Below are 18,359 nucleotides of genomic sequence, written 5' to 3' on the forward strand. Positions count from 1 at the left end.
TACCTTCCGCAAGAAAAACTGGGCGAACACGGACAGTCTTTCAGGAAACACGAAGATCCGATCGAAGAAAGAGAGATATGCTGCTCACGGAACGGAAACTCTTTAGTCCCGTTGGCGATTGGCTGGCGACCGCACAACTGCCTTCGTCGTTCCTGGCTAGCTGATCCGAGGTGTCCAATCCATCTTGCGTTCGTTCGCTCCCGATCTACCGCCCCGTCGTTGACATCACGCGCGGTATCATCACCTATCCCATGTCCAGCGCGACCAGCCGGGCATTCTCCCGTTTCGATCGTCTGCACATCCGTTCCGCCGCGCGGCTGGACGATAGCGCCGCCGAGGATAATCCCGGGTTGTCTCCGAGGACGCGCGGATTAGCCTCTACCAAAGTCCGAGGTGCTCGAGGCTGATAATCCGCGAGGGTCGCTCCATTTCTCGCAATTTAAGACGACCGTGGCGACAACTCCAACCGTGCGTCTTCTTCTTCGATGAGACCCTCGGCAAATAACGTCGCTCTTAAATCCTGACGCGGTTCACCCCGGATCTCCGCAGACGAACGTTACCCGGGAGAGTTCACGGGCCGCTTGGAAGTCGTGCTTGATGAATCGTCGGCTTCAACGTACGTGGCAACGGGTGAGCAACAGACTCCAGCGCGTTGATCCACTGCCGACGGTATCCACCGGCTTGACGTCTATCTGAATGAACGTCTTCTGGTCCGATGGTGGCAAGGCCCGACTATCGGATCCGACACTGCAAAGGAAAATAAACGCCGGGTTATCTCATCGATCCCAACGAGCCGCAAGTACGTAGCAGCAGGTACAGTAGCAAGGTGTGCGGAGCGCGCGTGCACATGCACACACTGTCAGCTGCAACGGGCAACAGCTGCAAGGGAAATTGAAAAGCGAGCGTCGCGCTTACCGGACTGCTAAAGGGAAAATTGGAAGCGCGTGGGGATCAACGTTAAATTGAAGGCAGACCTTCAAGTGCGTCTTTAATTCTTACTATGTACATTTTTTAAGTGTCTTGAGTTTTCAATTCGACTGCTACACGACTGCACATGCAAATGATCGTCATTTTTCTATCCTCTTTGCAACATTTGAACATGTGCGTGCTATCACGTTGAAAATTTGTTGAGATTTTCAGTTTCTGTCAACTCATGAGATATTAGGAGTGTGATTTAGTTTTGAGGGTTTTGCAACAGATGGCTGTAGTGTCAGTTTGTTCCAATAGCTGTTTTCGATAACTGTTGTTTCTTACAGTGTTGACATTATCCATGACATTTAGTAGCATTATAGCAATAGATGCAATAACAGTCGTGTTTATATCATCGTAAAAATGCAACTTCCGAAAGAGCATTTTCGACATGCGTTGCTTTTGTTTTTTAATCAAAAGAAAACTGCGGCTGACGGTTATAGAATTCTTGTGGAAACTTATGATGATTCTGCCCCATCAATTAAGACGTGTGAATACTGGGTTTAGACGCTTTAAAAGTGGTGATACTGATGTGAAGGACAAAGAACGCTCGGGACAACCAAGAAAGCTTGAAAATGCAGATTTGCAAGCATTATTGGACGAAAATCCAACACAATCCACTTCAGAATCTTGCCAGAGCATTAAATGTTGATCGTACAACAGTTACCAAACATTTACATGAAATGGGAAAAATTCAGAAAGAAGGGAAATGGGTTCCACATCGATTATCGGAAAGTGCCATTTGAACATTTGCATTTCGTTGATCGCCAGGCAAAAAAAGAAGAGTCTTTTGTTTCGGATTGTTACTGGGGATGAAAAGTGGATTTATTTTGATAATTCCAAACGCAGAAAATCATGGGTGGATCCAGGCGAACCATCAACATCCACTCCGAGACGCAATATTGACGGTTGAAAAGTAATGCTCTGTATTTGGTGGGATAGTGTACTATGAGCTGTTAAATCCGCATGAGACTGTCACGGCTGATCGTTATCGACACCAATTGTACAAGTTGAAGCAAGCATTGGACCAAAAACGACCACCAATTGCGAGTAAACGACGGAAAGTGATTCTTCTTCGTGACAACGCTCGACCTCACGTTGCGTTATCAGTGAAACAAACACTATTAGAGCTTGAATGGGAAGTCTTACCGCACCCCGCGTATTCTCCGGACATTGCTCCATGCGATTATTATTTGTTCCGGTCGATGCAACACGCTTTAGAGAATACACACTTTCATAATTTCGAAGAAGTGCGAAAATTCGTCGACGAATGGATCAACTGAAAAGAAGAGTCATTTTATCGTTGTGGAATCCATCTCTTGCCAGAAAGATGGGACAAAGTTATAGAAAACGAAGGAAAATATTTTAATTAAGGTATTCATTCATTATCATATTTAAATACATGCGTTTTTGAGCAAAAAAACCCTCAAAACTAAATCACACCCCTAATACATCACGATACAAATGTAATTTTCTCACGAATTTGTCGAATGGACTATAGCACATGAATCATGAGTTCTTTTAAAAACTGCGCGGATTGCAAGATAAAGCGCTGGGCGTGCACAAACGTACAAAATTAACGAGTAATCTTTATCAATAATCCGTACACACTATCGCAGCCCTTATCGACGCGATATCAACCGGTATCTTGTAAGAGTTTTGAAAAACTCAATGCACGAGTATCAATAGCGCTATTTCTAGTCACGCGTGATGTCCCTTTATGGTTTAACCATCTCAAAAAAAGGGAAATACACAGCAATACAAATTTTCATTATTCAGCGAATCTCTTGATTATTTTGAGGATAATTCTGACACACGCTTTTTCTCGTTAATAAATCCAATGCATTTATAAAAATTTAATTCAATGGTTTAATTCAATCGAAGCATTTAATATTTAATCTTGAAATAAAAGATGCAAAGGAACAAATAAGCTCTCGCTGAGAATGCATCACCGAATTCGGCAAAAAATTCACCAAAAAACGCACAGTGTTAGAAAGCCGCTTCGTGGCATGCTTTCACGATTAATGACAGATTTATAACGATTCGAACGATATCAAAATACAGATAAATGCGTATCGTTAGCACTACTTTGTAAGACTTTGCTCGTTATTAGCGGTAATACTTTTTGATAAAGAGAAAGGAAATAAATATCGACGTAAGGTCGTTAACGCTGTGCAGAGTACCGTAACAAGTTGAAATTAAACAAATGTGTCAGAGTCAGAGTAAAACGACGACGAGTCGGTTTTCTACCCGCACCCCTTCGTATCATTGCGTTTAAAATAAACGATGGCAGCGATGCGAGGCGAAGCGAAGAGTGATAGCGTTCGCGACATTTCGGATAAAAAACGAACGCAATTGCGCCCGCGCATTTCCCGTTGCCGCCGTTGTTTGTCCCCGTTTTCCGACCTGGCAATGGCACACACGCGGTCGTATTTGATTACGACGAAATCTATTAGGATGCGCCAACGTATCGGCGCATAATGGAACGCGTGCATCGCCATTGAAAGCTGCGAAATCACTTTTCGCGGTGAAAAGCGATTTTCTTGTCGCTTATGTTTGCACAAACATGTCTAAAGACTTTCTTTAATTTATAATCATAATAGTATATATACGTGAACGATGCTTCTCAGTGTAGGAAAACCGTATTAAGTATTCCTTGTTATAATACAGTACGAACTTTTATAAATTTTTCTCCACTGTTTGTTTCTTTAATGTAATATTATTTTCCTGAATTCACGATTAATTCTTACCTTTGCCGTTATTTTTCTTCACTATCTCGAGTTTAACTTAAGAAAATATGTGCGTGAAACTTTAGCATATGCCTTCGATTAGCGTCGACATACCTAGGACCTATACACTGAGCTTGGCTTTTGCGTTGCGCAAGACTGAAAGCCAACGTAATAATTCCGAAATTATCGACCGACTTTCTCGGCATTTAACGTCCAGTTGGAAGATTTGGTACTCCAAACAGGGTATCGTCTAGAACTTGTTAAAATTTAGAAATTAGAAGGTAGAATTCGTTGCAAAATAAATGCAATATCAATTCAGACTTTCAGAACCATTTTAATGTTTTCGCTTTTTATTTCTATTACGATTTCGATATTTGATTTCACTTTGGGTCATACTTTTCAGACTCGAAAAATGATTTCTCTTTAAAGGGAAAAACGTGAAAAGTAATGTCTCCCTTCTCCCTCATAAATTTCTATTTAGAACAGTACTTTGCCAAAAGAAACTCGCAGTAGATCAAAAGAACAAGTTAAATCGAGAGACAGGCTTGAGCAACAACACGCTCAAGCTCCCGAGTCCAGTAAAATGAAAAATATACTCATACGAATCGTGCGCAGGCAGGGAAGAGGAAACAATTCTTCTTCCGCATACAATGCGTTATGATGTGAGAAACAAGACGAAACGCTATTCTCTCCCTAGGCTTCTCGCCATTGCTCGCGAGAGAGGCGAGCGGCGCCGTCGCTGCGCGAGTGAGCGATCTGTCATCGGGTCCTTCTGCTCCGATATCCGGTTCCAACGGGCGATCGTGGCATTGAGCCGCTTTCCAGGCGCGGTATCGTCGCTTAATAAGGTAACGGCCGGAATTCTCGGCGGGAATTCGTCGCTCGTTCCCGCGGATGCTATCGCGCCTGGATATTTCGGTCAACCGCGGCGGAGCAGAGGAAGGCAGGCGGTTCGCCGTCGGCTACGGCTACGCGATAGCGATATCGCCGAACGCGCGCGGTGTCGTCCCCCCGCGAGAAGAGGCAGCGAGAAAGCGAGGGAAACGACGCAACGCGAAGCGTCCGGGCGCGTCGTTAATCGCCCCCAATTTTCTTACTTCAATCGAGTTCGACTTACCTCGCTTCCCCGCACGGACAATGACGGGGCCAACGGATGCTCGTTCGCTGCTCCTTATCGTCGTTCCCACTCGCGGGTATCGCTGCGGTAACTGCGGCACAACGCGCGTCCCGCGTCCTCACGCGCGTACACGCGTGCGACTAGTACGTATATGCACGTAACGGCGGGACGCGAAGGGACACGAACGCGCGAGCGACACCACCCTCCTCGCTGGCCCGGCATCGACTACCGCCAGGCCGGTCGGGATGCCAGTTAAAGCTGCGCGTGCGCACCGCGAGCGCTACTTCGCGCCGCGCAACCGACATAAACATTCGACGCGAACTTGCAATTGATGACTCGAATTAACGAATTTCTTTCGTTTGCGCGTTCAATGAGAACGGGCTCTTACAAAATGGCATAACCCTGATCTGATTAATCTTATAAATTGTTCTCAGTTCGGTTTCTTCGTAAGGATGCCCGGTGCAGCCTGTAACGCGTGAAGTTGGCTTCGATTTTAGTGAGTCGGCAAATCACGTAACATTGTTTAGTAGTGGTAAATTCAAATTTGAGTGTTTGAAATTGCATCATAAATATTTGTCAGTACTATATGGAGTACAATAATATCAGCAATCACGTTACATCGACTTGATATTGCAAGAAATATGCGATGTTAAAATTAGTAAAATTAAAGCTGCAGAAGCTTCGAAATGAAATATCTAAATTTCGATGTTCTCGATAATTTGCAACACTCCGCCATCTATATTTTTGCGTCTCGGCGTCATTTATATTACCGACTGTATCGGTATTGGAGATACCTACTGCAGTAGATAATTCTCGCGATGATATTACGAGGGCTGCGGTCCAGCCGATGATGCCTCAAATGCACGAAAAATGCACCTTCTTTCCTTCCTTTTTTTTGAAAGAAGACCAAGAATGGAAAATGCTCCGAAGCATTTGAAACATCGGCTGAACTGTAGCCAAAATGTACTTAAATAAAATTTTTAACTCAGATAAAATAATTCGCAAGCACATACACAAATCACACGATACTAGGAAATAACTACAGTCTCGTTTATTCTATTTTACACATCTGCAACACACAAATTTCATAATTTATTTGTGTATATAATTATTATATTATAGTTGTATATGTATAATCGCTAAGCCATTATTACAAATAAGCATCTTATACATGTATATGTATCATTAGTTAACATTTCGATTTGGTTACATTTGATTAAACTAATAAATAAATGATCGTAATGGCCACGTATACACGTGCATGCGCATTGTTTTTCGAATTAATTAAGTATTCAACGGTGCATCCAGAATTATCGATGACAAAGGCATTACGCGCGCGCGCGCGCGTACGTTTACACACGCAATTTCTCGTAAACACGTGAACACGCTAGCCTTTTATATATCACGTGGGCTATTTATACGTTCGCGCACTCTTGTATTGGATTATCGATTCACTTCCGCCCATCGGCATACCGAAGGATCGCGCGTAACGTACTTCACATTGTAGGATTTCAACGTGCGCACGCTGCGCACGATCCTACGTCGAGTACTAAATTTGGCCATACGTCTGGGCTTTGATAACGTGAACATGATCTTTATATTAGTCACGAGACAGAGCCGAGATCACGCTTAGCACTATAATTCGCGCGGATGCGCGAAGAAAGGAGAATCTGCCTTATTTAATTCTGCGATTTTTCTTCGCGACATGCACGAGTGACCACGAAAACCGACGCAGGCGCGAAAAATAAACGATAACTCGCCGGTTTTTCGCGCCCGAGATCCTGATCATAATTCTAATAATTCTGGCCATCACGTGGCTCTATCATGTGACCCAAAGCAGTAATGAATCCATTAATCAATATCAACCGAAATAGCAAATAGCTTGTTTCACCTCGCATCATGGAAAAGGAGGAAACAAGCGCGGTAGAAAAAAAAAGGAAAAACAAATCAGTGATACGTCGTAGCACCTTCGATTAATGTTTTTCTTAGTTTGCAAATCGATGAGAGTGAGTAGACGCGCATCTACGCCGCTCGCGTTATCGTTGAATTATTAATCATTAAATCACCGTCCCACACACAAAACGCAAAAAGACTCGGGAAAGGGGGAGGGAAGGACGAAGAGAAGAGTCGCAGCACGGAGAAGTAAGATTCACTTATACGCGAAGATAAAGTAAATTTATTTTTTTGTCCTTTTTCTCTCGTGTGTGTGTGTGTGTATGCATGTATATATAATGCGTATATTTGTCTTTCTCTCGAATTCTATTGGATACAATAACTGATCGATCGATCTTGCGTCAAGATTACAACTGCAAGGTAAGTATCTTCATCGTAACTACGACCACGCACGATCCCGGAGCAAGCGCGTTCGCAATCGAAGAATCCATCTCGAAGTACACTTCAACGGAGAACGTACTCGCGCGCGTAACATCACTTATAATTAGCGCTAATATCCGTCGAATTTCTACGTATTGCCTGTATACCGTGTTTCCAAAACTTAAACGAACGCGCGAAAGAGAAACGTCTCTTACGAACAAAAAATGATACAAAGACAGCAGTATTAAATTTTCTCTTAATAATAATTTATTAATAATTAATAATAAATTACTACATTCGAGAGACATCGAAGACTTTAAACTGATTCCTGAATCGTTTTCTGAAAAGTATCGAGGTTTCGTAGAATAATTTCGTTTCATTGATACTCTGCGCGTGTCTTTTTCCTCGCCGATGTAAGCTGGGATCAGATGTAATCCAAACTTCGTTTATATAACGAGAAGCAGATTTTACTAACGTCGGTTAGCGTTAAGTCCATTAATTAAATCTCCCATCTTTATCTCTGCGCTTATTATAGGCGAAGAATTTTAATCTAAAAAAAGAACAACGCGAATCTCTCTCGCTAAACCCAGTGTTGTGTAATTAACAGATTGTCGTCATAACTTAACAAAAGGAAGCCGAAGTTTGTCACGTCACGGTGCGACGAGAAAAATTCTCGTTTCAGCAAAGATTCCAATCGATCGTGAACTTCGAGGAAAGCAGGTCTAGCGTCGCAGATTCTTTTCATCTCTTATTAACGTTACGATAAGTTCCCTTCTGAACATTTATTCGTCTCTTTTTTTGAGCACAAAGTTTTATTACTTTTATTACTTCGTCACAAATCAAAGAAAGAAATGATCCTCCTTATGTTCGCACGAAATAGACGCAAACATTACGCTCTTAATGTTACATTACGTTGATCTGCTTTTCTTTCTTGTTGCCTACGCTTTTCTCAAAAGAAGTATGCGTACGATATGCTTATATTACGTCGTACAAGAAAATCCTCACACAGAGACATAAAATATACACATCAATACATAATGACACGCGAAGAAATGCGTTTTAATCAGAGCGCGGTTTTACAAAACAATAAATTACAGTGAACGTAAAATTTTCAAAGTGGAGGAAGACGAGTAACATAAAGATTTGAACGGAAGAAAATTTGGCCGCACAATGATCTGTCTGGCAATATCAACGAAATACAGCAAAAATCAGAACAAGTATAAGTTATCGAGTTATCAGGCTGAACACAATTCGAGCTTCTTGATCAATATCGATCAAAGATTTGAACGGAAGATCTATGCCTCTTATCAATCTAAGATCGATGCAAAATTCTTAACGGAAGACGAGAATCGTACGCTTTCTTCTTGTGCTTTTCTCCTCCTTCTCCTCCTTTGAAATTTTCGTAGATCATTATCGTTATCATCATGGGTTGTCATAGTTCACTGCCTTGTTTTCGTTTATGTGGAAAAGCGTTATCAACGTTGCGCAAGCCTTGCTGTAATTTACAACGCGCTCGCGATGTACAATTTCAGTCCTTCGCTTCGTTTATTGTGTCCGCATTTCTCATATTTAACCGCATTCTCCGGTCATCCTCGCCACGAGCTTCCTTCTTTCTTTCTTTCTTTATTTCGTTCTATCGCACTCGCAGTTAATTTTTCTCATACTTTCGACGGGCTTTGAAGTCCGGCACTTGTCGACAATCGCACGAGTCGTCGCGTTGCATTGTAAAATACGCATAAATAAATAAATAACAAAATGCGGGGTGTCATGGAATAAAAGGGGGGGAGGAGGGCAAATGTCACACACTCGAATTGCAATTCGATTTTGGGAGGTTCGTCCTTAGGCCTCGCATACTTCTTGTGCGCAAGAAGGAAGGTGCACGAATAACTCTTGCGAAAGAAAATTTCCAACAGAGATAACGATTAAATGCAAAGCGATTGTGTAAATTTCGATACCACCACGTTTTGATAATAATAGGAAATAATACATTTAACGAGCAACCATAATTGGTATTATATATATTTTATGTTACATACATGTATCTTTTATTCTCCTTTTTTTCTCTGTAATATTAAATATTATTGATAATACATACATGATATATTTAGAAAATATATATATATATATATATTTACAACATGTGATATTTTTCAAAGTATTTTCTTTGTACAACAAAAGAATTGTACTTCGATGTATGAAATGTATTCATGGCAACCTATTGAAAGCCGCTTTAAAGTATTATCATATCGTTAGCATGAGATACTGATATGTTACTTCATAAAAAGCTACTTTCTAATTTTTAGTTATATGTCACCACATCCTTAATTATTTAATTAAATACAATTTCGATAATAGAACTATACGCCGAACAATAAAGAGCGTTCGTTGTGGTGATGCACTTTCCTTCCGCGCATGTATACCATTCGTAACGCACGTTATGTGAAACACATTTAATTGTGATGAAGATTTAAAGTGACACACGGCATTATACAATTCTTCCACGCTAATAACAAGTCCCATTGTATCGCGGATTAATTTGTAGTGATATTCCTGCATAATCTCCTGCATCACAATTGCCTCGGAAAGTTGCACATCGCGTAGGAGACGCATGCATATTTTTGAAGTGTTATCTAACACCAATTAAACGTAAATCGATACATTATGAAAGCCCGTGCGCGCAATGTCAAGATCGCTTCTCTCTTTCCCCTTGTATCGTTGTCGCATTCGAATAATTAACTGTGAAACTTAAATTTACACGCGAGATACACGAGTTAGTTACAAAGTTAGACAAGCGAAATCTACGGTAAAAGTCTCGTAAAAGAACTTTTCGAAGCGGATATGATTAAGCGCCTTGTTGTTAAATTTTTAATACACGTATCCTATTAACGCTTGTTACCAGCAACAATTACTATCTATCTTAGGCCACAATATCATTTTCTCACCGATGCTCGGAAATATTTTACAGAAGAGAACGTCGATCGAAAACTAGTCGTACTAGCATTTTCAGATCAACTATACTCTGCTTGACGTTAGATATGTACTATCAACACATTTAATCTCTTTACACATTTAATCTTACAAAACGAAAGAACAAGTGGGTCCAAAATTGCTCGAAAATTTTTTCTCCCATTCATGGTTCCTTCCAGTTTGAAACTTACGACATTTTATTAAATAACAGAAATACTTAATACATCGCTTCTTTCCTGTTCTCGCACTTCAGCTTCTCGATTTGTCGAACGTATCTTGTTAAATTTGATCTTTGAGAAAATAAATATCACATAACTGAATTACGAAGCAAACAAGCTTACATGTCTCTTTGAGCATATACAAGAAAACTCTTTTCAGAGCGCGTGTTTATTTCAGAACAATGTGTGGATTATACACACGCCACACATGAAATCGTTATCCATTATATATGCACATTTCTAATTATATTACTTAAAACACTTAATCGTAGCGAATGAATAATTATGAGTATCCTCAGAAACGATTCGTCAAATAAGATAAGCATTTTACAGCGTGTCGAAGAATTTCTTTCCATTTTAATCAATATCACTAATTCAGCAGGCTTATTCAAAGTCATTTTGAAAGTTCATTAATGAGTACATGCGTGTATGTTACTTTATAAATGTAATGCTTTCTTAAATAGAAATCTATTACGTTATTACAACATATCTTTCTGCGACGCGGCCTCTCACATCGTTCTGATTTACCGTAACAAAGCAAACCTGCACCAATAATGGCATGTGTATAATGACTGTAAGGGTGACTATGAGAAGAGAATTTTTAATTGCGTGAGCATACTCGAGACAAAATGAGGAAAGTAAATTGCAAAAGTTACTTCGGCCTTTGGAAAAATATGTCACAGACAAGCGACGGCCCGCACGACTTAAATGCCGTTTCACTCTTACGACTTAATCTAGTTTTATATCCTTCATAAGGATTCCGCGAAATTAACAGACCGCTACATTGACGTGTATGCACGTATGCACGTATATATGTACACTTGTGCGTATATGTATATGAGAGTATGTATAATACATGGATGATCGTACCTAATAAAACGAAAGTTTATCATTGTAAACGGTAAATATCTAAAGATGAAAGCTACACATGCTTTCTCCCAGCTTTTCTTCTCTCGGATAACTGATTTTTGTCCTCTCTTTCTTCCACGACTTATATATTGTATATCAAAGAATGTTATCACATTCTACATCGAGCAAACATTTGCAATACGATCAAAGTGTAGTGGGAAAGAATTATGCAGACTTGTCCATACAGCTAAGCTTATTGTTACGTTCAATATCTTAAATACTTCCTTTATGCAAAGTGCACCCGACTCGTAATGTATCAGCCATTCGTACATTCATATGTTTCCACCGGAAGGATAAAAGGGAAATGCTCCAAACTGAAAGTTCACCGGGGTCTTTGGTGAAGCACAGGTGTACAAAAAATCATCGGACTGCAGCTGCGTTCTATTCAGATTTGGTTCGGAAGCCGATCTCGTTATCTTCGGTAAACCACGCAGGAGGCTCTCGAGACTGGCCAAATTCTGGCGAAATATCGGTCGGTCATCCCGTGAAAACTTGATGCAGTCCTCGGTGAGTCTTTTCAGCGCTTTCGGTGTGTCGGAACGTAATTTGTTCAAATCAGGACGCAGATGGCCACGTCCTACCATAAATAATATCTGATCTTTGTTGTTTATGTGCGAATACGGCAGCTGACCAGCCAGTAGCTCGAACAACACTATACCAAACGCATAGACATCGGATTGAAAACTGTACGGATTTTCCTCTTGCATCCTGATAACCTCCGGTGCCATCCACAAAATAGAACCGGTCGGCTGATGAAATTGTTGAGAGCCGGACCATCGCGTTTTCGCCGTTGCCAGACCGAAATCACCAATCTTCACGGTGAGATCGTCGTGCAGAAATATATTGTTGCTCTTGAGGTCTCGGTGAATAATGTTCTTCGCGTGCAAGTAGTCCATGCCTTGTGCCGTTTGCCTGCCAATCTCTATCAGGGTTAGTAATTCAAATTTCGATTCAAACACGTGCAGGTGTTTGTACAAGGACGAACCCTCGCACCATTGCGTAACGATCGCGAGCTGCGGCTTACTGACACAGCCCATAAACAACAAGATATTCACATGCCGAGTCTTACGTAAGACAGCTACCTCGTTCTTAAATGCTTGTAACTGCGCGGCCGTGGGGATCTTGACGTTGAGCGTCTTCACCGCGACTGGTCCGTGCCAATGCGCCTTGTACACGGTTCCGAATGATCCCGATCCGATACGCGGTCCTACGAGGATCTCATCCGCCGGGATCTCCCAATCCTCGATCGATTCTCTCGGCGCTAAGAGATTCTTCGAAGATTCGTCGGCAGACCTCGCTCTTGGTCGCTTGGGCCTTAAGGTACTGGTGGGACTAGCCTGCGTGGAGTGACTGTGCTTCGTTGGACTGCTGCCAGGTGAGACAGGACTCTGAACAATGCCGGCAGGTCTACCTAAACTCTGAGATCTATTGTAATCGTCTAGATTGACAGGTTCACCGCCAGGTTTCACCATGTTGAAGCAGACGTTGGGCGCCGAACTCGAGCGATCTTGCTGACCCAGGGAACGCGGATGCCTCTGATTTCTCGACGGTGCCAGAGAAGGGGACATGCTTCTGCTCAAGCCATAGCCAGACGGTAGCTGCAGAATCCCGGCGGTGGTTTCTGGATTGTGCGCGAGTAACGCCTGATAATAAGCATCTTGCATGCGTACTTGATGGCACAGGGCAGGAACACCGCCCGCGCATCTCTGATGAAATCTGTAATTACACGTTCTGCAATAAAAGCCCTGGAACAGAAGCTTCCTGCAGCATTCGCAGAAGGCTAGCGAGAAGAACGTTTTACGCACAAAGTTGTGCGAGATGGAGGTGGTTATGGGAAACTTATCCAATATTTCCACCGATATCTCGTCGCACTCCAGCAACGAGATGTCCGCATCCCAGGATATCAAGTACTTGGAGTTGTCCATACCCAGAATGTACACTGCGCACATCTCGGTGGTGAGATTTCGGAGTTTCATCGCTTTGGCTAGTGCATCCCTCAGGGAAAGCCCTTCCCGCACCTGCACGCTGGTACGTTGCTGATTAGGCAGGTACGCTCTCAACGTGTTGAAGGATTTCACCGATGTTCTCAGGCCCTTGGTGATACTGTTGTCACTCTCCGACATGGACACACTACTGGAGATTCTCGCAGCGTTCAGCAGCTCGTTCAGCTTCTGCTCCTTGCACTCGAAATCGTGCAATTTCGTCGTCAGCTCCTCATACTCGTTCAGGTAGATGAGAGGCGGATGTTGGAAGCCGGCGAAGCGCCTGTTCAGCGCGTCGATGTTCTGTCGCGTGACGTGTATGACGCTTTGTATGTTGCGCAGCTCCGACCTGATCGGGTCCGTCTCCAGGTAGCCGTCGTCGGGATCGCTGAGCTCGCCGGGCTCCAGGCAGCTTCCGCGCCTGGACGACATCGCGAGCTGCGACGGCGGCGAGTAGCACGCCGCGCCTTTCTTTCCGTGTCGACGGCGGCGCGTCAACGCCGTCAATGCAGTGGACGACGACGATGACGACGACGACAACGAGGAGGAGGTCGACGAGGACGACGGTGACGGTAACGCGCCCAATGCTGCCTCGGCTTGGCCGTCGATTCCACGGGGGTACGAGGACAATTCCGCGTACGCGCTCGCACGGATCGCCGCGTGATACCTGCGTTCGCCGATCACGGCCATCTTCCCGCTACGTCGGCCAGCATCCTGGGCCGCCGCTACCGCGTTTCGAAACACCCTCTGGTAGCCCGTGCCGCGCTACCGTGTCGCCACAAAATCGCGAGCGACACGAGAGAGCGCGCTACCTCAGTCTAGCACTCTGTCCCTTCTCGCACTTCTCGTTCCTGCTTCATTCGCACGCACGCACACACATGTACACACACACATATATATATATATATATATATATATACGCGCGCGCTCTCTTTCCCTCGATCGTTCCTTCTCCTTCTCACCACGCCGCCGTTGTTTCGCCGCGCGACCGAGCACGCAGCGTCCTCCTCTTCGTCCCCGTCGCTGTACGTCGCCACCCTCTTCTGTCACGTCTCTTGCTGCTGCGAGCGCGTGCCATCGACTCGAGACGCCGTGATGACGCGCGGATACGAGGCATACCCCGATATCCCTGGCTGCTCGCGCACTTGTCACCAGGTTCAACCTCGACCTTCCTTAGCGATCGCCATCCGCGCCGCTCCTCTCTTTCTGGCCCGTCTCGGCTCGCTCGACCGCTCCCGACGTTGTACACCTGATGTCTCCGGCTTTACGTACGACACAACGACAAGCCGTCCGACGCAAAACTGGTACGAGCGAGGAGTCGCGGCGCGCCGGTGCTGCCAGCGTCGTCCACGTTATGACGTCTCCTCCCCTTCCGTCAGCCCTCCCCACCGTCCGATCTCCTCGCCGATGCCGCCCGCCCTCTCTCTCTCTCGTCGTTGCTCGAAATCATTTGAATCGACGAGCGCGAGACGCGACGCGGACGATCCGTCGGAAGCTCGACGCTCGAGATTCAACGCGTACGATTTACGCGTCCGCGAGCGATGGATCGTCGCGAGCGAGGGTATCAAGCTACGCTCGCACGGCTCCCGCGAGAACGAAAACGCTCGCGCGGCGGACGGTGTTTTAAAAATGCATGCCCCTGCAACCCGTAATCAATTCCCAGCGCTCGACGGCGCGACTTCGGCCGCTCGTGTCGGAGCACGCAACCGCGAGGCGAAGCGGCGAAGATCGCGCCACCGTGCGAATCGACTCGACGGCGCGGTTTAAATTTAGGTCCCGTTAGATCGCCACGTTTTGACGTCGCGGGCACGCCGGCAGCGCACAAGCGACGGACGGGCGCAGCGTCGCCGTCACTGCCGGCTGCGCGATCCCGTAACGACGCGTGCAGCACCGCACCGCACCGCATCGCATCATATTGTATCGTGTCACATTGCATCGCATCGCGTCGCGTTGCATTGCATCGCGACGCAACGCGACGCCGATAATTCAAGTTCAATTTTTCCGTAAACACACAGCCACTTACGAGCGAGTTGCGTGTACGCTGACGTCACTGCGGACACGCTTTGACGTCAACGGCATATGATATTGTCGTCAGGGCAACGTAAAGTCGATCCCCATTGGCTAGACGCGCTTACGTACGTCCGAAATCGCCGCGGGTCTGGCGGCTGAAAGATGCTCGAGAATCCGAGAGAGAGAGAGAGAGAGAAGGAAAGAGATGCGCATTTCCGAACTATCGGAATTTCTTTTGACACGTTCGCTCGATAATAAGAACGCGTAATCGTCTTCTTCTGTTTCCCCGCTACACGACGCCACAGTCGAGAGCTATCGCATCGCACTGAACAACGCATAATACAGTACATTAATATTCTTAGTATGTCATATACGCGGATGTAACAAGATGTCAAAGCTCGTAATTGGGAAACTAGCATTTGTTACCGGTTTGTAAAAAAGCTTTTGTTATCTAAAACACAATCGGTCAACTCTGAACTAACGACGATGCTCTGTTTGCTACTCTTATTCATTGCTCTCTCTCTCTCTCTCTCTCTGCTTATACCAAATGTGTAGATTAAATTTGATCGATCAACGTGGAGCGATCACGTTACGTTACTCAGCAGAACGCGTTAAACACAACACGTTTGTGAATATATTGCTCTCTCGATTACATTGCAGGTGCTGGAAGCGGCATTGGAAGAGAAGTATGTCGCGTTTTAGCTCGAGAAGGCGCCCAAGTGATCGCGACCGATCAAAATATCAAATCGGCTCAGGAGACTGTAGCTACTTTGGAAGGTTGTGTTTCCGCTATCATATGTCGATAAAAGTCAGTCTTATCAGATGAAGACAGACTTGAAACTGCGTACTGTGTCATTTTTCAAATTTGTTACAAAATGTTTATTTATTATGAACATATTTTTTAAATTTAACTTAAAGATTGTTGTATTAATCTCATTATTATTGCATCCATTCTTATTGCTCCTCTAATAGTGCACCTCATTACAGGTAACAGACATGTCGCATTGAAAGTGCAAGTCACCGACCGAGAGAACGTGGAAACAGCGTTCAAAGATGTCACGAAACAGTTCTCGAAGCCACCTACAGTCGTTGTTAATGCAGCGGGTATCCTGCGCGATAACTTTTTGGTGAAACTCAGCGACAGCGACTTCGATGATGCGATCAATGTCAATCTGAAAGGCACTTTTCTTATCATGCAAACTGCTGTCAGGGCGATGATAGAGGCGGACGTGACTAAAAATTCCTCTATCATCAATATAAGCTCCATTATCGGCAAGCAGGGGAACATTGGACAGGCTAATTACAGCGCGTCGAAGGCTGGAGTGATAGCCATGACAAAGTGCGCTTCTCTGGAGCTTGGACAGTACGTGTTCTCAATAATTACGTTTTCTCTGATTAAAATGGCATTCCGCTACATATATTTTGACGAATTCACGCAAAACGCTACCTAGTGTGCATGAATGCAATAAATGATGAATGTACATTTTACAGGTTTGGAATTCGGGTGAATGCAGTGTTGCCTGGCGTTATAGACACTGCTATGACTGCAAATGTACCGGATAAAGTCAAGGCAATGTTTAAGAAAAGAGTACCGTTACAGAGAATTGGAAAGCCACAAGAGGTAGCAGAAGTTATTACATTTCTGGCTTCCGACAGGAGTTCTTATGTGAATGGCACGTCCGTCGAAGTTACTGGAGGATTGCATTAATTCTTGTTATTTTTTGTTTTATATATATATGTGCCAAATGGTGATATTCTTTTAACCATATATTTTTGAGAAACTGTACAAACGAGTGAATCGACATTTTTTATTATAGATCGAAAATTAAATAATGTACTTCTTGCAAGTTTGCTCTTCCTCAATTGTATAAAACGTATCCTATGTAATCATCATAATCTACTTGCGTTTTCCTTTCAATCTCTTCGCATGTTGATGTGCCTTGTAATGTGTCTTCTTCTTCTTCTCGTCAATAATATCCTTGTACTTGCGCTTGTTAAATTTCGTGAATTGAGCATCTGCCATGAGCTCGTCGACGATTGTCCTCTTTCGCTCCTTCTTGGTAAGACGCGAAGAGTAAAAGTCCATTGGTGAATCGACAACTTTGCCGACATGGAAATGTTTCGGCAACGTTTGCAAATCGTTCTTCTTGTAGAAGCGTTTAGGGTCCAACGCGGATCTCATTTGCAACACCTCGAGATCGCGTCTGATCTCTGGCGTTACATGAGGCGTACGCAAGTTGCACCATCCCGCACCTGCGCCCATCTTTTTCCTCTGGCGTTGCTTGCGTAATTCCAATTGGTGTTTACTTAACTCATACGGTGGTACGACGTGCAGCTGCTCGAAACCAGGCTTGATAACACTCTTCTCCAGGATTTTGTCGAGTGGGTTAACCTCTTTTCTCAAGTTTGTTAATTCTTCCATTGGCTTATAGGTTGCCTTCGAAGATTTCCAACCCATATCAGCTTCAAATTGTTCTAGATCAAAGTCATTGCTGGAAACTACTTTCTTCTTTTTTTTTGGTTTCTTTTTCTCAGTAATGCCAAATGCAACGTAGGGCTTGATTTTATCTGTTAGAAAAAAAGATATAAAATTGCTTAATATTATTAACCATTCTAAATCTTTCACTTATCTCCTATTTTCATACTATAATATTCATTTTTTTCTGTATACTTGTTCCTAATAAATATTATTTATAAATATTCAAAGGAGAAAACTATATTAAAAAGACCCATTGCTATACATACAATTAATTCTGCGTGTTAAATAACATTAATATATATTTTAATTATTCCATTTTCGCATAAATTGTGAATTTAAATTTGTTTCAGATAATCGACAATAGTTAATTAAATAAAAGAAGAGAATTGAAGAATATCAAAATCTAAGCTCTTCGAACATCAAATCCTAACCTCAAACGGAAATGGAAGATATATAAAGATACATATACTTACCGTTGCATTTAATTTTCACGTCGTCATCGGTATCATCATCCTCGCTCTGCAATTGATCTCGCTTTAAAAGATCAGAATTTCCTTTAGTATCAATTACTATTTCCATTGTGCTCACTGCTAGCACATGCACGTACGTTATGTTTGGTTATATTAAAGACCTTTCCGACTTCAAAAGCGCCATCATTTAGATAGA

General features: G+C 43.5%; 4 protein-coding genes across 5 annotated transcripts in view; 1 reads left to right on the top strand and 3 right to left on the bottom strand.

The window, feature by feature from the left end:
• The window catches only part of LOC105277812, a 40,034-nt gene extending 34,999 nt beyond the window's left edge, over positions 1-5,035 (bottom strand). Inside the window, exons 1-2 of the mRNA XM_011336449.3 lie at positions 4,816-5,035; positions 4-747 (exon numbers count right to left, since the gene is read on the bottom strand). The gene's annotated coding sequence lies outside the window, so the exon portion shown is untranslated. The remainder of the gene's footprint in view (positions 1-3; positions 748-4,815) is intronic.
• An 809-nt stretch (positions 5,036-5,844) lies between these two features.
• On the bottom strand, positions 5,845-14,754 carry LOC105277811 (raf homolog serine/threonine-protein kinase Raf). The gene has a single exon (XM_011336445.3). The coding sequence runs from the start codon at positions 13,892-13,894 to the stop codon at positions 11,495-11,497; it is 2,400 nt and encodes a 799-aa protein (XP_011334747.1). The 5' UTR covers positions 13,895-14,754; the 3' UTR covers positions 5,845-11,494.
• Positions 14,755-15,453: 699 nt separating this feature from the next.
• Positions 15,454-17,059, top strand: LOC105277809 (estradiol 17-beta-dehydrogenase 8). Of its 2 annotated transcripts, XM_011336441.3 has the most exons (4): positions 15,454-15,642; positions 15,875-15,991; positions 16,202-16,577; positions 16,706-17,059. In XM_011336441.3, the coding sequence occupies exons 1-4, from the start codon at positions 15,603-15,605 to the stop codon at positions 16,920-16,922; spliced, it is 750 nt and encodes a 249-aa protein (XP_011334743.1). In that variant the 5' UTR covers positions 15,454-15,602; the 3' UTR covers positions 16,923-17,059. The 2 variants fall into 2 exon arrangements, with proteins under 2 accessions (XP_011334743.1, XP_011334744.1); XM_011336442.3 differs by lacking the exon at positions 15,454-15,642 and having other exon boundaries at positions 15,983-16,058.
• Positions 16,992-18,358, bottom strand: LOC105277810 (deoxynucleotidyltransferase terminal-interacting protein 2). Its single transcript, XM_011336443.3, has 2 exons — positions 18,167-18,358; positions 16,992-17,782 (listed from the first exon to the last, which is right to left on the bottom strand). The coding sequence occupies exons 1-2, from the start codon at positions 18,270-18,272 to the stop codon at positions 17,112-17,114; spliced, it is 777 nt and encodes a 258-aa protein (XP_011334745.1). The 5' UTR covers positions 18,273-18,358; the 3' UTR covers positions 16,992-17,111.
• Between the last annotated feature and the right edge of the window lies 1 nt (position 18,359).

Source organism: Ooceraea biroi, chromosome 1, assembly GCF_003672135.1.
Source record: "Ooceraea biroi isolate clonal line C1 chromosome 1, Obir_v5.4, whole genome shotgun sequence".
NCBI classification, from domain to species: domain Eukaryota; kingdom Metazoa; phylum Arthropoda; class Insecta; order Hymenoptera; family Formicidae; genus Ooceraea; species Ooceraea biroi.

Bases quoted from the DNA above. Each gene is read 5' to 3' on its own strand.
- LOC105277811 (XM_011336445.3), bottom strand. From the start codon at position 13,894: ATGGCCGTGATCGGCGAACGCAGGTATCACGCGGCGATCCGTGCGAGC.
- LOC105277810 (XM_011336443.3), bottom strand. From the start codon at position 18,272: ATGGAAATAGTAATTGATACTAAAGGAAATTCTGATCTTTTAAAGCGA. The intron at 17,783-18,166 runs GTAAGTATATGT...TTTTTCTAACAG, and splicing joins CGTGAAAATTAAATGCAACG to ATAAAATCAAGCCCTACGTT.
- LOC105277809 (XM_011336441.3), top strand. From the start codon at position 15,603: ATGTCAAAGCTCGTAATTGGGAAACTAGCATTTGTTACCG. The intron at 15,992-16,201 runs GTTGTGTTTCCG...ACCTCATTACAG, and splicing joins GACTGTAGCTACTTTGGAAG to GTAACAGACATGTCGCATTG. The intron at 16,578-16,705 runs GTACGTGTTCTC...TACATTTTACAG, and splicing joins GCTTCTCTGGAGCTTGGACA to GTTTGGAATTCGGGTGAATG.